The 25,134-nt window shown below is 37.5% G+C and overlaps 1 protein-coding gene across 20 annotated transcripts in view; it reads right to left on the bottom strand.

Moving 5' to 3' along the window:
• The window catches only part of ETV1 (ETS variant transcription factor 1), a 97,634-nt gene that overhangs the window by 34,734 nt on the left and 37,766 nt on the right, over positions 1–25,134 (bottom strand). For 11 of the 20 annotated variants that reach the window (XM_065542261.1, XM_074035398.1, XM_065542260.1 and 8 more), the window contains 3 exons: positions 11,347–11,476; positions 7,938–8,126; positions 3,644–3,891 (listed from right to left, as the gene is read on the bottom strand). In XM_065542261.1, coding sequence (XP_065398333.1) covers positions 3,644–3,891; positions 7,938–8,126; positions 11,347–11,476 — 567 coding nt within the window. The remainder of the gene's footprint in view (positions 1–3,643; positions 3,892–7,937; positions 8,127–11,346; positions 11,477–25,134) is intronic. The other 9 variants (XM_074035401.1, XM_074035404.1, XM_074035400.1 and 6 more) reach the window with 1 other exon arrangement.

Raw genomic sequence — 25,134 nt, 5'->3', positions numbered from 1 at the left:
CACATCTTCTTAAGAAAAGTTATACATTCTCAATACCACACTACATATAACTGTATATACAATATAAATATGAGGAGAAGATATACATGGAGCAACAGAATTAAGAAAAGAGTTTCAGGCCAGGTGAGGTGGCTCACACCTGTAATCCCAGCACTTTGGGAGGCCAAGGCGGGTGGATCACGAAGTCAAGAGATTGAGACCAGCCTGACCAACCTGCAGAAACCCCGTCTCTACTGAAAATACAAAATTAGCTGGGCATGGTGGAGCATGCCTGTAATCCCAGCTACTTCAGAGGCTGAGGCAGGAGAATCACTTGAACCAGGAGGCTGAGGTTGTGGTGAGCCAAGATCGCGCCACTGCACTCCAGCCTGGCAATAGAGCGAGACTCTGTCTCAAAAAAAAAAAAAAAAAAAAAAAAAAGAGAAGAGTTTCAATGTTGCTCTTTTTGGTATCATACATATAAAAACATTTCTAGGCAGGGCATGGTGGCTCACACCAGTAACCCCAGCACTTTGTGAGGCCAAGGCGGCCGGATCACCTGAGGTCAGGAGTTCGAGACCAGCTCGGCCAACATGGTGAAATCCCGTCTCTACTAAAAATACAAAAACAGAGGGGCGTGGTGGTGGGTGCCTGTAATCCCAGTTACTTGGAAGGCTGAGGCAGGAGAATCGCTTGGATCCGGGAGACAGAGGTTGCAGTGAGCTGAGAATGAACCTCTCTGCACTCCAGTCTGGGTGACAGAGCAAGACTCCACCTCAAAAAAAAAAAAAAATTTCTAGAGCACAAAAAGAAACATTTTAAGTGCTATGCTATACATGTTCTTTGGAATGATTATTTGAGATAATTTATATGATTTCCACGTAAAGTTTCTTGAAATCATGATTAATTTTAAAAACTACAACAAATTAAAATGTGGTTTGGGGAATAAGGATAATATTAATTAACAGTATTTGAAATTTACAGAGAGAAATGTATACTATTTACAATAAAGCCCACTGTATTGCAGGGTTCTTCATTATAGACACCAATGGACAGATACAAAAGATTCTAAACTGAAACCACAAGGGGAATTTCAAGATACTCCCCAAATTACAGACCCTGGGGCAAAAATTCAAATGAAGACCCTTATATAATCTGCTAAAATTTCTTAAATTATAAATCAGTCAAGCAAAGTGATAAATAAGATGTCTCCTCATCTTTGCAACTATATACCATAACAACCTCGCAGCTATGTCAAATTTAGTAGTTGAGGAAATCTCTAAAATGATCCAGGAAGAGTATGGTATGAAGAGAGCCAGTACCCAGTCTTCAGATCCTGGCACACCCTAAATTTTGTGTCTCTTCCTATCCTTGAGCTCAATATTGGGCCACACTGTAAGAGTCTCACATATCAAGATTCATCCTCATGCCCTCACAAACAGCTGCCCTTCACCCTTGAATCTAGGGCTATATATAGGAGCAATGTGTTCTGCTTTTCAGAAAATAGGGCCTGGGATGAACTTACTCAGGCCCTGGAAGTAGACTTAAGGCCACTTGGGCAGAGAATTCATAGGTCTTGGGGAGCCCGCATGCTTTCTAGAAGTTGAGGCATGCCTCAAGAGGGCCAGTTCCCCTCCTCCTTTGAACTTATTGGCCAGTGTAGAAGGATGACTAGAAGCAGACTTCTAAGTCATAGGGTTCTCTGTTGAAGAGCCTTAAGGACAGTTCATTATCAAGTAGGTAATCTTATATGCAAACTGGTAACTCAAGACCTGGAGATAGTTTTCTTTACTCAGGTAGACTAATGATACAAAAATTGAGCAGAGGGGGCCGGGTGCAGTGGCTCACACTTGTAATCCCAGCACTTTGGGAGGCCGAAGTGGGCGGATCACGAGGTTAGGAGATGGAGACTATCTTGGCTAACGCGGTGAAACCCCGTCTCTACTAAAAATACTAAAAATTAGCCGGGCGCCTTGGCACGTGCCTGTAGTCCCAGCTATTCGGGAGGCTGAGGAAGGAGAATGGCGTGAACCCAGCAGGAGGAGCTGGCAGTGAGCCGAGATAGCACCACTGCACTCCAGCCTGGACAACAGAGCGAGACTCCGTCTCAAAAAAAAAAAAAAAAAAAAAAGAAAGAAAAAGAAAAAGAAAAACTCAGCAGAGGAAGCAACAGTCGCTTCCTAAAGAATGCCCAAACTTTATATCCAGACAAAAGGAAATGATATGTCCACATCCACAACCATCTATTGACCACAGATACAATAATGTTAACAATATTTTACAGGTACATGGTAACCTTATAAACATTAGCTTGTATTTCATAGATTATTTTTCAAAATACCTGAGATGTGTTAAAAACAGATGTCCTGATTTGGCAGATTATAGAAGGAAAAACTCAGCAGAGTTAAGTAATTCTTCTAAAGTCTCAAGGTTCAAATATTGGTAAAGTTGGTGGTACTATTTTTTTTTTTTTTTTTTTTTTTTTGAGACGGAGTCTCGCTCTATCGCCCAGGCTGGAGTGCAGTGGCGCGATCTCAGCTCACTGCAAGCTCCGCATCCCGGGTTCAAGCAACTCTCCTGCCTCAGCTTCCTGAGTAGCTGGGACTACAGGCGCCGGCCACCTCGCCCGGCTAATTTTTTTGTATTTTTAGTAGAGCCGGGGCTTCACCATGTTAGCAAGGAAGGTCTCAATCTCCTGACCTTGTGATCCGCCCACCTCAGCCTCCCAAAGTGCTGGAATTATAGGCATGAGCCACTGTGTACGGCTTGGAAAAGATTTTAAACCCTCCCTCCTTTCAGGAAACCCCTCTCCCCTACTTGACGTGCAGCTTTGTACTACTTTCTAGCTCACAGAGACAAAGCTAAGCTCTACGAATAATCTGTGTTATTCCCCTCTTAATATGTGAGAATTCTTACTTAAGAACACTTAGAATCTTTGCCACCAATAATTTTTTTTTTTTTTTTTTTTGAGATAGAGTCTCAGTATGTCACCCAGTTTGGAGTGCAGTGGTGCAACCTTGGCTCCCTGCCACCTCCATCTCCCGGGTTCAAGCGATTCTCCTGCCTCAGCCTCCAGAGTAGCTGGGACTACAGGCACCTGCCACCACGCCTGGCTATTTTTTTGTATTTTTAGTAGAGACAGCGTTTCACTGTGTTAGCCAGGATGATCTCGATCTCCTGACCTCATGATCCGCCGGTCTCAGCCTCCCAAAGTGCTAGGATTACAGGCGTGACATGCCACACCAGGACCTCAGTAATTTTTTAAAAAATGTTATAAGCAATATGTGACCTAGTTCAGAAGAATATTACTTTCTGTAAACAATGTTATTAAGTAGCACTGTAGTAGCAAAATAAGAAGAAAAAAAGTGCAGAATTAAGAAAAAACATTGCAATGTCCCTCTCAAGCTGCGACTGTGCATGATTCTGTAAAGTGTATTTTGCTTTGAACTGGTTTTGTTTCCAGACATTTCAACATCACCTCATGTCAAAATGACTTGATAGTCTAAATCTTTACATGTAGATGAAGTTTCAATGAAGGGACAATATCTGAAAGATCTCATTAAAAAATGGTCTGGAGCTACCCATTCTGATACCAACACTAACCAATGTGCCAGGGGAGGTGAAAAGGTGCCTTGAACGTAATTTGAGTAGAGCAGGGGCCTACCTGAGTCATATGCAAAATCTCTGGGTTCCTGTTTAATCATCAGAGGAGGGGGAAAGCTTTGGCTGGCCGCACTGCCAACCATGGTGTTGTGTTCATACACTGGGTCGTGGTACTCCTGCTTAAAGCCTTGTGGTGGGAAGGGGATGTTTGGCTCAGACATCTGGCGTTGGTACATAGGACGTCCTTCCCTTGGCATTGTCGGCAAAGGAGGAAAGGAGTTACAGGGTTCAGAAAGCTGGCGGCGAAATCTAGGGAATAAGAGAGTGTGTTTCAGATGAAATGGTAACATGGAATATTCTTTAAAATACTGATACAGTTTTTCATTTCTTAGTGAATGAACATGATACCAGCTGACCTGAAGTGTAAATCTTTAACAAGCATTACATTTTTCTTTCCTGGATTAGTAGCTCTATGTTTTTTAATCATATGACTTATATTCCCCTTCTAATCAGTCTTTTGCAGCACTGTTGCAGTATATGAATTAAAGATGTACTTTGAGTAAAGATTGGAGAGCAATGAACAACTTTGAGGATTTTACACACACACACACACACACACACACACACACACACACCCATTAATGGCTAAAACGACCAGTTCTAAATCAATTGGATCACTGATAATTTCTACACAAAGGGGTCTGAAATGATTATATACAAGAAAAAAAAGGGGAGGGAGGAATAGGGTCTGATCTCAAACTACATCCTCTGTCTTTTAATTCTATTACCAAACTGATCAAGAAACAAAAAACCAAACAAACAAAAATCTACCTATTGGTTTTCCTTCCATTACTATCCATTGCTGAGGAAGCAAGAGAGGAATGACTCTTCTTAAATCAGCAGGAGTTTCAATTCCTCAACAATGTCCTAGTTAACATTGTCTTTTAGCAATAAACAAAACTGTTTATTATAAGGACTCAAACCCAAGCTGGTTTTAAAAAGACTACCTCTTTACTGTCAAACAGCAATGCAGACCATATTGGCTTCCAATAGATTCAAATACATTATCAGGGTGATAAAAATAAGCGTAAATACACAGCTGATCTCCAAAGGTGAAAATAACGTATAGTGTTGTATAGATTTGGGGCAAGTCCCGCTGTTAGGATATGAGGAAGTTCTGAGACCTCGGCAGAAGGCTAGAAATGAGTCCTATGCCTCTTTGTTCTTGGTTATACTTTATAACGATTGGCTAATCACATAATCGTACTGTTCTGTGTTTCTCATCCATAATATCATTGACCCACCACAAAGATGTGGATTAATTAAAGATTTAAAAGTGCTCTAAAAATGCCCCAGGAGTGCTTAAAAATAACCTATAAAACATTTCTATGAGCAAATATAAGCCTATTAACCCCCCTACTAAAAGTATTCCTGAGACTTTAATTTGGAAAGTTAGCATTTAATTTCGGTAATGTTAAATGAAAATAAGGTAAAAGCTAAAGAATGGCAAAGCAATTGCTTTAGCATTTCTAAGAACACTCCATCCTGTGATTTAACTCTAGGCTCACTGGCGGTCATGGAAAGCACTGAAATTCCACCTACACCTGCAGAAAATAAACTTAGAAACTCGGATATTGCAGAGCAGTTAGGCTGACTGGCACTGCATTCATTTCCCTTCTCTTGCTTATTTCATTAGCCAAAAAAAGAAACAGAAATTATCATTAAGAACTGTCAAGGAGTGAATCAGAAAATTGTAACTTAAAGTTAAAATAAGAAACTGGCTTACTTGTGAAGCCTTAAAAGGAAGTTAATAATACTTGTAACTGAAAGCTTTGTAAGGAATCAAGCCATTTGTTTTTACGAGTCGACCTGATTCCAGTTGGAAGTTGCTGGGGAACATGTATATATCAAACTCGCATGCTTCCCAGAAGTTGCAAGGTTTCGGTGTAATTCTTAAGAGCCGCTGACCAATGGTAAAGAGAAAGTGATTCAAGAAGCTTCTGGAAAGGAGTTAACAGATACAGAGAACATGCTGATGAACTCCCGGATAAAGAAAAACAGGGTGTAAGTGGTGGAAACACTGAGAAAGAGAGACAGGGCTCCTGCACAGTGGGTTCAGGAAAAAGTGCCAAAGGGCTGGCCCGAGGAGCAGAGTGAGGCTGAGGAAAGGAAGCAGGGTGCAGGCCAGTTGGCCGTAAAGCGTTCCCAGAGTGAAGTGGGGTGCCTGGCTGGAGGGGGTGTTCTGGGGAAAGGATCTGTTCCCAGAGCAAATTTGCCATTTATAACTGAGGGACTGTCATTTGTTGGCCAGAGCCCTCTAAGAAATCCTCCTCAGAAACATACGGCTTTAGAGATTTTCCTGGGACTGGCCAGCTGGTACTGTCCTCAAAACTCAGTCAGGGGTCAGTGGGAAAAGACCCTGAGCTTCCCTCTTGGAGTTCCGGGCCGGCTGTTCTCAGTCTCAAATATTTGACTTCAAGTAGAGAAACTAAAATGGATTTGGCTAAAGCATTTCAAGTTAGGTCACCTAAAACCAGGCACACTGCTTATTCAGCAGTCACCTTCCCTAAGAAATAACCAGTTTGCACAAAAAGTGAATTATACAATCTATAATTCTGGCACTGATCAGAAGAGTGAGATTCAGTTATCGAGAACTCCGAGAAGTCACCAGTAGTGGAGGAAATAAAACTTTGTTTGTTCATACTTTTGTTCCCTTTTAGCTGTGCACAATGTGCATCTGTTTAATGGCCCACCCTGCAATAAGAATTCTTTCATCTGTATTTACAAAACTGTTTACACAGATGGACATACCATTGCACTCTGACAAAGTCTCAAGGCTACGGGGTGAGAAGAAAAAGATAATAGGAAGCATTTAATAACTACCCCACAAGAGGACCTAGTGATGGATACAAGAGTGGAAAAGATAAGGCTTTGTATCACATTGTAAAGAATGCTTTCATCTTATGCCCTTTATAGCAAAATGAGTTTCTGAATTTGAGATTGAGTCCCATGAAAAAAACCTATAAAAAGCAGACTTGAGTGCTCCCTTATTTTCAGAAAGTTGCCAGTGGCATATCTTCTGCTTTCCTCTGCTGATCTAGAAGATTCCTTTGGCTGAGTTATTTTTACAATGGTGTCTCAGAGCCAGTTTGCACTGACTTATTGTTAAATTTGCAGGCATTTTTTGAGCCAGTTCTTAAACACAGCCACTATTAGGAGTTAAATTATACAACTTCACAGTCAAAAAAATGTTAAAAACAAAAGATAAAAATGCAATACTCATCACTTTCTAATTATTTTACTACATTTCATTACCAGTTATACACCTGAGGTTACTTATGTCTCCCGTATCCGTATGCTAGAAATACTACATTATGCTGTGCTATTGCATCTTTGCAAGTCGGCATTCAGGGTTGTCACAGTGATGGCTCATCGTGGGCCATGAAAGCAATATGTACATCACAGACCCAGCAAAAGCTACTGATGAGGCCTTTTTGTTTTTCTCCCATGCAGGCTAAACATTTACCAGTAAATGGTAAATATTGCTAAACATTTACCAGCACACCACTGCATACAGCAGCACAAGGCAGAAGTGATAAAGAAGGAGAGCTGCTGTATATGAGCAACCTGGATTTTAAGCTGTATATTAAGGTAGTACATCTCAGAACCTCTACAGGTTTTATTTCATATTTTATTTAAATATGAATTTCTTAATCTCAAGGAGTCACGAATTACCTAACACAGTATTCTCCTTAGATCTATGCTATGTTTCCTGTCTTGCTCCTTTCTAAGTAATACTAATTGAGTCTCTATCTCTTTAATTGTATATTCTCAGTGTCCAGAGTCATGTGTCTACTGATATTAAATATTCATCACTTGGAAAGGATGGTAAACAGTTTTAATCAAATAAGTTCTATTCTGCAAAACTATGTACAGCTGAACCATTCAATATAAGGTAAAAAACCTAATTCCATAAGCTACCTACTAAAATTAGTCTCCTAACTTTACAGAAGAAGTACACACATATGCTCATAAAAGTGGGATGATCTGATTTAAAGTTTAAGTGAAGCAATTTAATTCAAGCAAAGCGAAAGGGAAATGCTCAAATGTCAGTAGATAGATTAATTTTCCATTTTAGCAACCAATTTAAATGTTTATAAAAGGAATGTTTATAAATGACTTTCTCCACAAATTATAAGTATAGATAGAGTGAGCTCTTTCTAAAAATATTTTGCACAGATGTGCAAAATTAATAGGCTCACCTTAAATCTACTCTAGGTCTTCAGAACTGTTAATAGAAATTTTTTCCAAGAATGCAAAAAACAGTTTCTAGAAAAGTGGTATCTGCAGGTTACCTGTGGTCCATGGGGTAGCTGCTATCTGGTATGGACTGCGATGGAGGGAGGTGAGCTGGGAAGGCCCGGTCAGGTTTCGGTGTATGAGTTGAGTTTGGAGATGCATGATGCAGTGGGGACACTGGCGTGCTGGATGGTGTGGGGGGATTGGAGGGCCTCATTCCCACTTGTGGCTTCTGATCATAGGCACTACCCAGGGGACAAAAGAAAAGAGAACATTTCTTTCTTTGGAGCTATTTTTTTAAAAAGTTTCTAATCCAAAGGAAGAAAAGATATTTTAGACTTAAGTCAAATGGAAATGAAAACTTTGTTGTTGCTGTTGTTTTTTAAATCCAGAACAGATACACTTCAAAAATCACAACACCCTTAAACAGAAAATAGGATAATTAATGCAAAACCTTGTAACAGCACAAATATTAAATGTGTATTTTTAATGCATATACAAACAACTTAGTATAAGGAAAATTACTGTCCAGAAAAGTAGTGGTATTTTTTCCATTTACTCTTGATATACCTATTTAAGAAAGTTTGATAGATCTTTCCTGAATCATTAAATAGTTCTAAGACTATATTTTTCTTTTATATTATATAAGATTTTAAAACAATAACTAACATCAGCTTAATAAGGTAGAGACTATACCTGGCTTGCTTTTATTTGTGGTGGGATTTTAAGAAGGCAATGCTTTTACTTTATTTTCATTTTATTATATTAAATAAATGATGCTTGGCCTTAACTTCCTCACATGGAATAATGAAGATTAATGAGGTAAATTAAAATGTCTGATATATTTAAACTTTCTTGGAGAATAAGTACAAAATAATGTTATTAGGAATAAAATCCTATTACAGTCTAACTCCTAAACACTCACAATTACAAAATAATAAAATGAGTAAGCTTGATTTTATATTACGATTTTAAACTGCTTTCCTATGCGTAAATTTCAGGAATGTGATTTAACTAATGTCATCTATAAAATATTTTACTAAAACTAAATTTCCTTAAATTTTTTTTAAAACAGGACATTTCTAAGTTAGAATGATGTATTTCATTTTGCTGGGCACAGTGGCTCATGCCCGTGATCCCAGCACTTTGGGAGGCTGAGGTGGGAGGATCGCTTAAGCACAGGAGTTTAAGACCAGCCTGAGCAACTTGGTGAAACCCCGTCTCTACTAAAAATACAAAAAATTAGCTGGGCGTGGTGACACATGGCTGTAGGCTCAGATATTCACAAGACTGAGGTGAGAGGATCACTTGAACCCGGGAGGCAGAGGTTGCAGTGAGCCCAGGTCGCACCACTGCACTCCAGCCTGGCTGACCAAGTGAGACCCTGTCTCAAAAAAAAAAAATAAGTAAAATAAAATAAAAAGCAATCATCAGTACACTTTTTTTCCTTTAGAAAGAAATATTTCTTTTTGAATTAAATTATGTAATAATTTATTCTATTGCTCCATCAATGCAACGGAATTATATCCATCTGCAAAAATCTTTTACAAGGAGTAAAAGAATACATGTTGCACAAGCCCGCTCTTGCTTTAAAGCAAAGTCAACAATGTTCATATAATGAAGTGCATGTTTGGTTACACGTATGTTCTTTACCAGTATTTCTGAAGAAAAACCCACTTCTTTTGTGAAATGGTTAACCTAACTCATTCTCATGAATGAAGAAAAAAAAGAAACTATTCCCCCATGAAATGCTGTACTCAATAATATTTTCTGTATAGAGATGGAAGTACCAGAATTTATTGCATATACCATATATCACTGTGGAGATTATTCATCCCCCAAAAGAAACTCAAAATATTCAGGCAATTCCTTTATTATTGATTTATGGATGTCAGATATGGCATATAAAACAGTGATGATTTCACAATCACAATTCTGATTAATGCTGAAAGGCAATGACAATTCTATATCTAACTGGCATTGACTAGAAATTCCTCAATATGTTAAATAATTACGTTGTGGATACACAGTACTTGTAAGAAGAAAATGCAAAAACAAAACTGAACTATAAAATAAAATTCAGATCGATCAATACTGTCTTATCTGAACTCAGTATGCTTTAATAGTTAGCTTCTACAAGAGACCTTTTTTATTAAACTTTGCAGTTTCAATTGAGCCTGCTCATCATTTCGGGCTCTGGTGAACCTCTTAGAAAAGCAAACATAAAAGACAAGTTTGCAAGAACAAATGGTAATAAAATATCTGAGCATTGGTCAGCTGCCATAATGGCACAAGTCTATGTTTCTTTTTTATTTTTGAGATGGATTATCTCTCTTGTTGCCCAGGCTAGAGTGCAATGGCACGATCTTTGCTCACCACAACCTCCACCTCCCGGGTTCAAGCGATTCTCCTGCCTCAGCCTCTGGAGTAGCTGAGATTACAGCATGCGCCACCATGCCCGGCTAATTTTGTATTTTTAGTAGAGACGGGGCTTTTCCAGGTTGGTCAGGCTGGTCTCGAACTCCCGACCTCATCTGCCCAGCTCTGCCTCCCAAAGTGCTGAGATTACAGGCATGAGCCACCATATATGGCCTATGTTTCTAGACTCTTACATATCTTGGACATAAACAGTGTATGCAATAAATATCTGAGGAAATATTTAATAGAAGACTCCTTTGAGTCATAATGTATGATGAATCTGAATTGACATAACTTACAAAACAGTACGAATATCTGGAATCATTTGTGTAAGTTTCCAAACTCCTTGTAAGAACTAAGTTTCTACTGTAATTGAGAGTGATAATACTCAGTAGAGACAGCCAACTTTTTCTTTATACAATTATAGGCCAATATGAAAAGTAGCATCATGCAATTTACTTTGAAGGGTTTTTAATGAACATATATGTGATAAAATTTTCTAACAAATGAACAATGTACTTTTACTGCACCACCCTTTATTATCATCATCAGAACAACCAGCTTTTGAATAGATAATAGCCTCTGCTAAGTCTTATGAAATTCCAGTTTTATTGCAAATTGTCCATGAACTCATCTTATAGATCATCTGCAAAACCTGACAGATAACTAATGTACTGCTTAGACCTGCCAAATGTTTCATCTTTTTTTTTTCTACAAACTCTATCTAAAGTGTATAATGCATTCATTCTAATGGGAACTTTCAAAAGTTGCTTGTGCCAAGTAAAACTCCTTTTTCAAACCCAAGATGCATCCCTACAGTAGAAAAGCAACTAATGATCTGGATAAAAATTATTGCTTTAAAATGAATCCAAAGTGTGTGTTTGGATGGTAAATGGTTCTTTAGAATTCTGCTAAATGCATTACCTAATTAGCTTGTTATATATTAAAGATGTAACTCATAAAATATGACTTGAGATTTCATATTATTCTGGACTTTTTGATTCAATAAGAACCACTATCTTATATACAAACACCTGGTGGCTTTACCTGACATTGTACAGGCACTTTTCTCCATAGCTGAATTTAAAGGGCTGTTCTTGACTGCAGGCAGAGCCGATTTCTGAACACGGACTGTGGGGTTCTTTCTTGATTTTCAGGGGTAGGCCATGAAAAGCCACTAGAAAAAAAGAACAAAATACCCACAAAAATTAAATGCTGTTAGGAATTATGGAGATTAATGTGTTCTACTTCTCTTGTTGAAAATCATTCACATCTCATATTATATATGTAAGAAAAATCACATTTGATGAATTTCAGTAGCAGAAGATTTCAGAAAATCTTCGTATACTCCTTTTCTGCCTTTATTGTGTAACAAAATGCATGCTTGAATTTTCTCTCATTACTTGAGTCACTTGTAGTTTTCTTAACTGATATTAACAATGCTAGAAGCTCAGTTTCAAGAAAGTACATTTTGAAAACATATCAGAAAGGTTTACAATGACTAAAGCAGAAAAATTACAACTGATTAGCCAAGAATCAACTAAAGACCAAAATACAATTTTAAGCATTATTGAAAGTAAAATATATCAACTGCATCAATAATAATAGTTTAATGAAATGACAACTAGACTAGGACAAAGAAAATCCAGGCGCAGGTCCAGAAGTGACTGATATTACTTTGGGCAAAAAGTCAACATCTTTGAGGCCAGTTCTCATCTATAAAATAGAGATTAAGTATCTGCCTATCTAATTAACAGAACTGTGAAGATGAAATCTGAGAAATATGTAAATGTTGTTTGTCACATGTAATCTACCATGAAACAATTATTCTATATGAAATGATGTTTTCACCTTTTTACTGTGACTTAAAGCATATAAATGCTTATATGCATTTATGTTTAATAACATACAAAGCTACATCACAAAATATGAAAACTTAAAAAATATGTATATGGGGAGGGAATCACAGTTTTAAATCCAATAATTAAAAAACATGCTATAGGCTGGGCGCTGTGGCTCACATAGGTAATCCCAACACTTTGGGAGGCTAAGGCAAGTGGATCACCTGAGGTCAGGAGTTCAAGACCAACCTGAGCAACATGGTGAAACCCTGTCTGTACAAAAATACAAAAATTAGCCGGGTATGATGGCAGGTGCTTGTAATCCCAGCTACTTGGGAGGCTGAGACAGGAGAATTGCTTGAACCCAGAAGGGGAGGTTGCAGTGAGCCGAGGTCATACCATTGCATTCCAGCCTGGGCAACAGAGTGAGACTCCATCTCAAAAAAAAAAAAAAAAAAGCTATATATTTTTTATTCTTCAATATGAAACTGAAGAAATGCCTATTAGAAATCTTATCAGAGTAATTAAATTTTTGGTATAAATGGGAAATTGGTTTAAAAAAGGAAAAAATAGTCGTAAGAATAGATTTTGTAATTTACGTATAATATCCACAGGTATGAATAGTCAAGGGATAAATGTAACAGAGACACATGCTGTGGAGATTTATTCTAACTCTTATACAAACTGAAATTAAAACACCGTATGTTAAGTCCGCATTCCAAAAAGAAAGATATGACAAGAGGAATTTTGTGGTTTATGATGTCATTTGTCATTCAATCTAATTATACCATTACAGAATTACAAACTTGCATTAGCTTGAATGGTATATATAATTTTTAATATAAAAATTTGATATCACAAACTACCAAGCTTCAGGAAAACAAATACTATTTGTTTTATATGCATATAATTTTGATACAACTGTTCAATGGCAATTAAGAGTCATCTGAAATATTCTAGAAAATAAATTTGCCAATTGGTAAACTTTACTTAAGTGATCTAAGAGAAACTTAACACATAATAATAAAATAATTACCCTAGGTATACAATTTCAAAGCATTTTTTAATGTTGTGTGTGTGTGTGTGTGTGCATACATGTTTAGTACGCCTATTCAAAGTAAAAAGAAAAACAAAAGAGAAATTTTGTATATCTCCATATGTCAAGAATACTCATGTGCATTAACTTTACCAAGTCAGAAAGCTCTAATTCTTCTGACAGAAGAGGCTTAAGGACCTCAAGAATCAATTATGAGGACTTGTTCGAATTCTGATTTGAACAAGCCAACTATAAAAAGACAACTCTACAATAAATAAGACATTTTAGTATAGACTAGTTATTAGAGAATTTAATAAATCATTGTTAATTTTGTTGGATGTGATAATGGCACAGTAGCTATATTTTAAAAGTTTTAATTTTAGAGGTTCATAAAATATTTACAGATAAAATATCCAAAATTTTCTTTAAAATACTCTAGAAAAAATAATTATTTATGAGGAAAGTGATGAATAAGATTAGAAAAATGTTGATAAATGGTAAAAGCCAATTGAAGGGCAGGAGGGAATTAACATTATTCTCTTCACATTTGTCTATGTGTCCTCAATTTCCTGGGTAAACATTTTTTAAATGTGAAAAGAAAACCCACGAAGAATTTAAAGTAGTGTTCTAGGCCCAGTACAGTGGATCACACCTGTAATCCCAGCTCTTTGGGAGGTCAATGTGGGGAGATCACTTGAGTCCAAGAGTTTGAGACCAGCCTTGTCAACATGGTGAAACTCCATCTCCACTAAAAATACAAAAATTAGCCAGGCATGGTGGTGTACACCTATAATTACAGCTACTCAGGAGGCTGGGGCACGAGAATCACTTGAACCCGTGAGACAGAGGTTGCCAAGATCGTGCCACTGTACTCCAGCCTAGGTGACAGAGTGAGACTCTGTCTCAAATAAATAAATAAGCAAACAAACAAATAAAGTAGTACTCTATAAGAAAATTGTCTCCCAGTGTATATCTGCGTGTTGTGTGTGTGTACATGACATCTTAGAATAACAAATACTAAATGACACACCTTTGTAATACATTAACCATGCATTTCTTTTTTTTTTTTTAAACAAATGGTTTTCTATTATTTATTACATCTTTGAACATATTTAGCAAAACGTGTATTCCCAAGTTTTGTTTTGCTTTTTAACTTTAATTTTAGGTTCAGGGATACATGTGCAGGTTTATTATATAGGTAAGCTCGTGTCATGGGAGTTTGTTGTACAGATTATTTTATCACCCAGATACTAAGCCTAGGACCCAGTAGTTATTTTTTTCTGATCCTCTTCGTCTTCCCACCCTCCATCCTCAAGTAGCCCCCAGCGTCTGTTCTTCCCCTTTGTGTCCATGTGTTCTCATCATCCAGCTCCTACTTATAAGTGAGAACACGCATACATCCAAGTTTTAGCACTTCAGATTAAGTATTGGGTTTTACATTTTCATAAGAAAAAGCAGTAGCAACATACAAGGAATTCAAGTAACAAATCATATTGTACCTGAGAGATTAGATCAAATTTATATGACTAAAAATTGATGACCTCTATAGCTAATAAATATGCATGCAGTATGATGTAAAGTTTATCATATTTATCAAAATGTCAGCCATATTGGAGACTATAATGTTTAATATTACTATATTTTAAGTCTTGAGTACCATCAAGTAGGAAAATATTTATAAACAGGACACAAAAAGCACTAACCATAAAAGAAAAAATATCAGCAAATTAGGCTTCATTGAAATCAAAAACACTTTTCAAAAGACACTATTAAAAAAAAAAGGAAAGTAAGTCACAAGCTATAAGATGTTTTAAGTAGAAAGATCTGACAAAGAACTCATATTTAAGAAAATAAGAATTGCAACATATCAGTAAGATAAGACAAATTCCCCATTTAAAAAATTGGCAGAAAGTCTTGAAACAGGCAGGCAGTTCACAAAAGAGGATATCCAGACAGCAAAACAAATGGGAATAACAATAAAATATATGCAAAGGTATTTAAAATCTCTATTCTTCAGAAAACTGCAAAATAATTCACATGAGATTATCACTATATAATTGTATCAGATAGATATAGATATCACCAGAATGACTAACCTGCAAAAGATAGACATTACGAAGTTTTGGTGAAGACAAGAAGCAATGGGAACTTTTACACAAGCTGCTGAGAGTATGGATTAGTATAACAAGCACTTTGGAAAACTTTCTGGAAATAACTACTAGGTCAACAGAAATCTACTCTATGATCCAATAATACACCCTTAGGTATATATCCAAGAAAAAGGAGTGCATATGTTCACCAAAAGACATGTTTGAGAATGTTCAAAGAAGCTTTAATCATGACAGCAAAAACTGGAAAAACTCAAATATTCACCAATGGGCAAATGGATAAATAAATCATGGCATAAGCATACAGTGGAATGAATACTATACAGGAATAAAAAGGGACAAATTACATGCAAAAACACAGATGATCTCACAGGTACGAAGTTATGGAAATACATCTTGCTAGAAACATTTTATATCTTGCTCTGGGTGGTGGTTATGTGGATATATACACATGTAAAATTCATCAAAATATACACTTCAGATTTTTGCATTATAATGAATGTATATCCATATAAAGTTTAAAAAACTCTGAGGGACATTAATCAAAGCTACACTAATTAAGTTATTTGAACATGTCTGACTTTTTGACGCAGCTGAGACATCTGAAAATGCGCTTCAACTTCACAGGAGAGATTATTCCAGATGGGTAGGGAATGGAGGGTGGGGAGGAATGGCATGTTTTCCGCACCATCATGAATGGCTGCTAGCATGACAACAGCCTTCTATCAAAATATCCCTTAGTACGGACCTAGAAGCAAAAGGCATGATCCATGCTAGTGGAAATGCTATTTGGTGCTCTACTACTTTCAGATTGGCCCAGTGAGTTTCCTGAAGTGACCTCAGAAGAAGGGGCTTGTCTTAATCTGTTTAGGCTGCTGTAACAAAAATACCATAGACTGTATGATTTATAAACAACAGGTATTTATTGCTGCCAGCTCTGGAAGCTGGGAAATCCAGCATCAAGTCACCAGCAGATTCAGCGTTTGGTGAAAGCTCACTTCCTGGTTCACAGATAGTCATCTTCTCGTTGCAACTTCACATAGCAGAAATCACAAGTGAGCTCCCTGGGATCTCTTTAGTAAGGGAATAGGGGCACTAATCCCATTGGCTCCATCTTCATGACCTAATCACTTCCCGAAGTCCTCACCTCCAAATACCATCACACTGGGGAGTCAGTTTCAATATCTGAATTTGCTGGGGCGGGGGCAGTGAGAGAGGGACACAAACATTCAGTCTACTACTGCAGGGCGTAAGGATTCTCAAAGGGTTATCAGAGGTGAGCTGCTCCCTGAACACAGGATCCCCAAATCTGGCACATCATCAAATTATCTAGGGAGCTGCTGGAGAAACACAGATTCTCAAACCCCATTGGTTATTGGTTGGATTGTGTCTCCTCAGAATTTACATGTTGAAATTTCAACACCAGAATCTCTTATTTGGAAGATTAAATTAACATAAGGTCATTAAGGTGAGCACTAATCCAATGTGACTAGTATCTTTATAAAAGGGAGAATCTGGTTAAAGAGACATGCACACAGGGAGACTGCTACATGAAAACGAGGGCACAGGTAAGAGTGAGGCCTCTACAAGCCAAGGAATGCCAGAGGTTCCCAGGAAACTACCAGAAGCTAGGAAGAGGCAGGGAATAGATTCTCTCTCACAGCCCTCCAAGTCCTGCTGACAGCCTTCATCTTGGATTCCCAGCCTCCAGAACTTTGAAACAACAAATTTCACAAAGCAACCCAGTTTGTGATACTTCGTTACAGCAGCCCGGGAAAACTAATACACCACTCCCAGAAATTCCATTCATTAGAACTGGGTTGTATCAGGATTCTGAATCTTATAAAACTTTCTAGGTGATTGCTCATAATTGGGCAAATTTGAATCCACTGTGTTCTGATGTATGCTGCATTCAAATAGGTCCAGTAGTTGAAAAGAGTTTTTTTTTTTTTTTTTTTTTAAATCCGGTAACATCTTCCTTTTCCTTAGATGCCAACACTCAAGGATTCTTACAAGTTCTCCCACTCCAGCAGTTTTGGGATACCCAGCTCTCTCCATAACAGGTTCAACCTATGTGGGCCTCAGTCACTATGGGCCCTTGAAACTGATTTTTTTTTTTTTTCTAATCATAAGCCAAATAAGTAATCCAATGAATCTGAGTTGGCAAGAATTTTTTTTTTTTTTGAATTGCTGCATGTGAGGAAAAAAGAGAAAGCCAACCTAAAAATCTTCAACTTACAGCACAAAAGCCGTAGGCTACATTATTTTCCTCATTTTAACTTTCCTGCTTCCTGGATATTCTGTGTCACAAAAATGACTTCTCTTATTTATTCTTAAATAAGAGTAGTTTAGAGACTCCCATCAGAGAGGGCTGAGTTGAAAACGTGTTGGGTATTTCATCACAGGGCTGAGAATCTGAGTCTGCTAACAGGCGGTTTTCCAGTTCATTGGCACAGGCACAAGCAAAAGCAGCACATTCATTTTGTGCAATTTGCTTTACCTTCCCACATGGAGTTGGTGCATGTAAAAGGCTGTTAAGTACTAAATTATTCCTTATCAAATCACCATCATCTGGAGTCATGATCAACACTAATTAAATTACTTTCGTTGAACACGGCTCCAGCCTGCTGCTGAGGCTGCTAGGTACTTTTCATTTCTCTTGCAGTACCATCCTTGCTGGGTCTGGAACAGAGTTACAGGCATCTGCATTGTTTGTAGTTTTAATTAAAGTGAATCTTTCCTTCTTCAAGTGCACCAAATCAAGTGAGTTAACTCCTTCATTTCATTTGCAAAGTGGTGGTTCAAAATGATATTATATTTTTTATCCCTGACTTCAGACAGGTCAGATAATTTATCTAGAAAATCTGCAGTCTTCCTCTGGCATTCTTCAAACACATTTTCCATGGAAACTTTTATGATCCACAACTCCTCCGGACAATCAAATTTTTGGGAGGAAAGGCAGAAAGAACGCTCAAGAGATGTGTCTTGCATTTTTTCTTTGATGGAAGCTTGACCTTTAAAACCACATCTTAAGGCTGACTAATGATCACTTGAGTTCTTCTAATGGTTAAATTTAAGAGCTCCAAAATACCAAGACTTTAAAAAATGCACTTCCAAAATAAACTTAACCACTTCTTAATTCGGAAGTTTACTTGGGGTTATGGGATTCCTCATGAAGTTTTTGCTTAATTAGTAACTGTTTTCATTTAGAACTATGAACTATGACACATCATTGCTTTCAATTTTTTCTACCTATATTTTAGAAAGAGGGCACAATCTTGTCATTATTATTTTACCAGAGCATAGAAATGCCCTTAGCTTTCTAAGAGCAACAATGCTGGTATACAACTACATCTTTGGCTGAGGGTAGATACATAATGTAAAATCACATTTGAACACTTGAAATATAAGTGGAGAATATGTATTTATTTACTTATTTTATTCATTTATTCATTCATTTATTTATTTTGAGATGGAGTCTCGCTCTGTCTCCCAGGCTGGAGTGCAGTGGCACGATCTCAGCTCACTGCAACCTCCGACTCGAGGGTTCAAGTGATTCTCCTGCCTCAGCCTCCCAAGTAGCTGGAATTACAGGTGTGTGTCACCATGCTCAGCTAATTTTTTTGCATTTTTAATAGAGACGGGGTTTCACCATGTTGGCCAGGCTGGTCTCAAACTCCTGACCACTTCAGCCTCCCAAAGTGCTGGGATTATAGGCATGAGCCACTACACCTGGCTGAGAATATGAATTTAAAATTTGCTCATAGGAGAATAATTTCCCAAACAATCATAAGATTGGGGCATTATTTGTATCCTTACATTGAAAACAGATAATGTTTGTTACAACTGACTGGTTAATGTAAATCCAGAGAATGAACAATGAAATCTATGATTCATGTATGTTTTTGTTTATATTTTTACAGTGAAGACGATGTCTTGTAAATTTAACAAAGATAATATATTTAACTTAAGTGTTAACAAACTCTGATTGAGTTTGGAATCCTAATAGAAAACACTAATTGTAATCCTAATAGAAAACATTAGCTATACAAAAAAAAAAAAAAAAAAAACCACTCACACACACATAACATTTAACCACTTTCAAAGAATTGTCCCATACTCTATTTGATTCTCATCATTTAAGACAAGAACATATATAATCATTCCCATTTAACAGATCTTTTTAAAAGGCACAAAGAAGCTAAGACCATGTCTGACTAAAGATCTAACACTAAATCATAGCACATTAAGAATTAGAGCCCTGGTTGGGCACGGTGGCTCACACCTGTAATCCCAGCACTTTGGGAAGCCGAGAAGGGCAGATCACGAGGTCAGGAAACCGAGACCATCCTGGCTAACACAGTGAAACCCCATCTCTACTAAAGACACAAAAAATTAGCTGGGTGCGATGGCGGGCACCTGTAGTCCCAGCTACTCGGGAGGCTGAGGCAGGAGAATGGCATGAACCCAGGAGGCGGAGCTTGCAGTGAGCTGTGCCACTGCACTCCAGGCTGAGTGACAGAGGAGACTCCGACTCAAAATAAGTAAATAAATAAATAAATTAGAGTCCTGGGCTCAATCTTAAGATTGTAACTGTTGAACTCTTGAGTATATAATTCAAATTTATTTATACACACACACTCATTATTTCCTTCATGCATGAGCACTACTATCACATTATACGAGATTTTTATTCATTCATTTCTTCAGCAACTAATTCATTAATTCATTCGTTAATTCATCTACCATGCCCCAGACACTATGGCAGGTCCTGAGAGGGTGAAGGAATGCGGAGCTATGGAATGAAGATAAATAGTGAGACATAGTCCTTATTATCAAGAGCTCATAGAAGTCCAATTAGAGCTTTATTTGGTGTTTTAAATATTCCCTAATAAAAATATTAGGCAGTATTCTTTAAGTATGACTAATTCATGTGTGTCTGATACATGTATCTGTATGTATGACCTTAGTACTATATTCTTGGCATTTGTATCCAAATAAAAACGCTTCTCAGAGTATTCATGTTTGCTTTCAGGCAATCTGCCTTCTTTCAATTTATTACTGTGACCAAAGGCATTTAAAAATTCACACCACTCGTATTCCACTGAAGGAAGAATGTTGCTATTCAACATTTGAAGCTTCCCCTATACTCTGATAGCCAAAATGTCACAATGATGGAAAGGTCTCCTTCTATATGTGGACAGCGAAAGTAAATACAGTGATAAGTTGTCTTGGCTCTGACCTTTCACTCTGCTTTCCTCCCAACTCTTGTCATAAGAGTGAAATAGGGTAGCAGTTTCTGTGAGTAGCAAACAATTACCCTGGGAAGAAAAACACATCACATTTTTAATTCTTCTCTAAACAGAAATAAAATCTATAGTTTTGGAGGAAGAGCCTTGAAGACAGTCTCTTTATTTTGAGGTTGCGATTTCTGGTCTGTTCAAAAATTATGTTTTAGAATAGTCTTCTGTATGCTGTTCTAGAACAGAGGTTGGCAAATTACAGCCCATGGGCCAAATCCGGCCTTCCACCTGTTTTTGTAAATGAAGCGTTAGTAGAACACTCTCCCACCCATTCATTTCGGTCTAGTCTAGGGCTACTTTGAGCTACAATGGCCAAATGGAGTAGTTGTAACAGAAATCATATGACCCACAAAGCCCGAAATATTTACCATCTGACTCTTTACAGAGAAAAGTGTGCTGATTCCTGTTCCAGAATATAGTCTACAATGAAAAAGGAGAAGGAAAACACTAAAGTGGCTGGATGGAAAGTGACACCTGCTAGTGACAGAGACAGCTCAACTAGTCAACAAAGGACACTTAATTTTAATCTCTTAACTCTTGGTTTACTCTGACTCTCAAAACCAAAAATGTGGAGCCTTGTGTAGCCAATTTTACAGCAATATACACAAATAGCTGATTTAAAAAATGACACAAAATTGAGACTAAAAATCTACAAATTTATGTGCTTTGAGAAATTTCAAGGCATTTACTTAGATCAGGGTGATGATGTATAACATAGAGAATTTTTTGCACCTGTCTAAAAAATGTAACTGAAAAAGTCAAAACAAATCATAGTGTGGATACTAAAGTGCTTGTAAAAAAAATTTTCACTTGGCTATAGCAGTGATTTAAAAAAAAAAAAATCTCTGTAAAAGGGAGGGGGGAAGTAAATGGTATATATAAATTAGATTATTTAAGACCAGATACAAGCATGGCATGAAAAATGCACACAGCCTTTTATACAAATATATGTAGTTAGGAATACACTCAGTAGATGAAAAGCATTCACTTTAAGTTAATATGACTTCAATTTCAGGTAATAAATGGATCGCAATGACCTCAATTAGTGCTCAGTTAAATTCCAGAAGCAAAGGGGAAGGCTTGAGTATAAATAAAGACAATGGTGTCACATGCTTTGTGAATCCATCTTCCAAGATACACAGAAGCAGAAGGCACTTTCAGCTGCATCTGAGGCTCTCAAAGATTCTTTCTAGTACATTTACCTCTTCCAAGTCCTCCCCACCCCCACCGTGTACATATACCACTCACACATACACACACCAATATCCATTACTAAAGGGCCTAATCTCAGCCATCAGCAGAGTGCCTTTATGGGGCCATTAAACCATTTCTCTTGTTTACAGTGCCTGAAGAAAGATGTGAATTATGTCTGTGACAAAACAAGCGATAACATTTCTAAACTGCTATCAAAATGCAAACTGAAACACATTTAAGGACAGGGACCCTGATTCGAGTTTTCATGATTTTCCATTATTTGCAGCATCTGGAAATACATTCACCTATAATATTTCCGAGACAGGAATTTAGACCATAGCACAGCAAGTTGATATGAGTTTTTTTCTTAAATAATATTCTTTAAGGAGAGCAACCATTAAAAAACAATGCCACCAAGTTTTAAAGGAGTACCGTCAGTCTGCAGAGATCAGATACCCAGTTTGCTCCTAGAAGTTACTTTGGCAACACAGGGGAAAAGTAATGTGAACTCTCCTCCCTTTTTAGGAACATCAGGGTTTTTAAATTGAAGCAGACATTAGATATGATTAAGTTTTCAGGATTGAGTCAATGTTTGTTTTAGCTTCGGAGACCTTTGTACTAAGGGAATCATAAGTGGAAGCCCAATGTGTAAAAGAGGTAAGAGTGGAGCGACCTTTATGGGGGAAAGGAAGCAGTCATCAATATGCCCCCACCTTGCTTCCTGAAGTAGATCCTTAGCACGTGCAAGGATCTTCCTGGGCAGTTCAAAAACCAGTGCTGAGTCTCAGAACTCATTTCACAGAAGGAAGCATCAAACTTTTGTGAGTGTGTGTGTGAGAGAGAGAGAGATCCCAAACTCCTATCAGTAACAGTAACTTCACACTGTCTTGCAGGGATCCCTGAGTAGTCTTGCCAGGGTGTACCTAACTGAAGGAGATACAGTTTGAAAAAGTCCTGGAAGGGATCAGGTGTCTACAGACTTGGAAACTAGTGCTGAGGACAGAGCTGAAATCGGATGCCAGGATTCCTCACTCTATAGATTGGGGGACTTTGGATGAATGCTGCAACCTCACGAGGCAGCTGTTTCTCAAAAGCAGACTTAAAAATTCAACTGTCTCTACATTGCACAATACCATAACAACTTAATAGAAGAGAATGGATAAGTATTCTGGATTGGGGTCCATCTTTCATCTTTTCCAAAAGTAGTGGGGATACCAAGATGTGGCCAAGTCTCACTTCCAGAAGGTCACTTTCCCCCAGCCCTGATGATCTAAATCAGAGGTTGCCAATATTTCTTTCTTTCAGAGTGGTTGCAAATAACTTCAATTAACTGTGATTATTTAAAAATCAGCTTCAAAATCTTCTTCTGGTTTAAAAATCCAAACTGCTGGCCTCTCTAGGAACACACATACACACACACACACACACACACACACACACACACACACACACACAATCCAGCAACACTGGGTCCACTTTTCTGCTTGAAAAACAGGTCAGGAGTTGGCTGAGCCACTGTCAGCTGCCCCTTTGGCCAGGACCTGTGCTTTCCTATATGCCACAGTCCCCACCACCCCATTCCCTACACCACTTGTGCTAAGTTCACTTCACTCACTTATCTGCCTGCTTACCCCCTATTTAACACACATATAAGAAATCATCATGTTTACAAGTAAATGTGCATGTGCATGTTCTTTTTCTCTCGCTGTCTCTCACACACACACACAAAACATCATCTCTAATTAGCAAAAATAAATATTATAAAACTCATGTTACACCCATGGATTAAATACTCAAGACCTACTCTCAGGCAATAAGACATAGTGGCAAAGCTAGCAGGCACTTATATCTGCCTAGTTCTAAATCTTGCCACTGCCACTTATTAACTATAAGACTGGGCAATCCACTTAACTTCTCTGTACTTCAATTTTCTCATCTATAAAATGGGATAATAACAGCACCTGCCTCATAGAGTTGCTGGTAGGACTAAGGGAGCCACTATATAAAAAGTGTATATTGGAGTCCTTAGTGACGTTAGTTGTTGGTGTTATTATTCAAACCCAGAATCATCAAGTGTTATAGCCAAAAGAGAAAATGTAGATGATCCAGTCACATAAAAGCTGACTGGTTACGAACATGGAGACTAAATCTTGGCTTTGCCACTTACTGAACGAAGGACCTCTGGTGAGCTAGGTAACCTTTGTGTCACTGAGTTTCCCCTTTTGTAATATCAAATATTGTAATATAAAAATTATTAATTATAATATCAAATATTATAATGTCACAAATCCCACAGAACTTCCTCATGGGATCTGTGTAAGAATTTAATGAGGTAACACATATGAGAACTTAATAGTACCTGACATATGGCAAGTACTCAGTAAATGTTTGTTACTACTAGTATTAGTCCAACTACTTCCTTATACAAAAGACAAACAGAGTCAAGGATGTACACTGACTTGTAGAAACAGAGCTTCAAGCCATCAGATGTTACTTCACTGCTTTTTCTATTTAATCTTGTTTCCAATTTCTCTATCAGTTAACTACAGACTAAGAGCAAAAATAAATAAATAAACATGGAAAAAGTCAATTTGGACAAGGTATCCTGACAGAAGGAAAAGCAAAAGGTGTGGCCTGGTAGAAAGAACACTGGATTAGGAGTCGAGTCATCTCTACCCGGCTCCTAGCCCAGCTAGCTGCATAATCATGGAATAACTGTGCAACCTCCCTGGGCTTCTATTCCTAATCTGCAAACTAAAGCCATTAGGCCAAATCATCTTTTTTATCATTCTAAAATGTAGTGCCTGTGTGTAAGTGCTTGCTTACTTACTGATGTAAGAGAGAAAAGGAAAATGGCAAAGGTCTGATACAAGAATTCCAAGGGCATAACATTCTAAAGTCATTTACTAATAAGGGCACAGAGCTCTACAAGCCACAATAATAACTGAGGGCATTTGCTGCATTTTAGCAAAGGGTGGCAACCAACATTCATAATGACAACCCTTAACCATCATGAAAAAGCAACATTGGGTATAAGTACTATATTTAAGAAGAGAAGGAGGGTACATAATGCACATTAGAAAGAGGTACATGCAATATGGTTAACATTTTAAAACACTTGATGCTTTAAAATTTGACTACAGGGACACCCGCCCCCCCCCCCCACCACATTTTAGTAGGAAATGTGGGAAAGTAAGATGTTATTATATTAATTTTAAAAAGGCAGAATAGAAAGACAAAGTTAGATTCCTAATTTTAAAAGCATCACAAGCATCATTAATTGAAAAATAAAGAGACCAAATGCAGAATATGTTGATTCATTCCTCTAAATTTTAAAGCCTAAACTTAATATA

This window comes from Macaca fascicularis, chromosome 3, assembly GCF_037993035.2.
Source record: "Macaca fascicularis isolate 582-1 chromosome 3, T2T-MFA8v1.1".
Classification (NCBI taxonomy): domain Eukaryota; kingdom Metazoa; phylum Chordata; class Mammalia; order Primates; family Cercopithecidae; genus Macaca; species Macaca fascicularis.
This window is presented reverse-complemented; position numbering and strand designations above follow the sequence as displayed.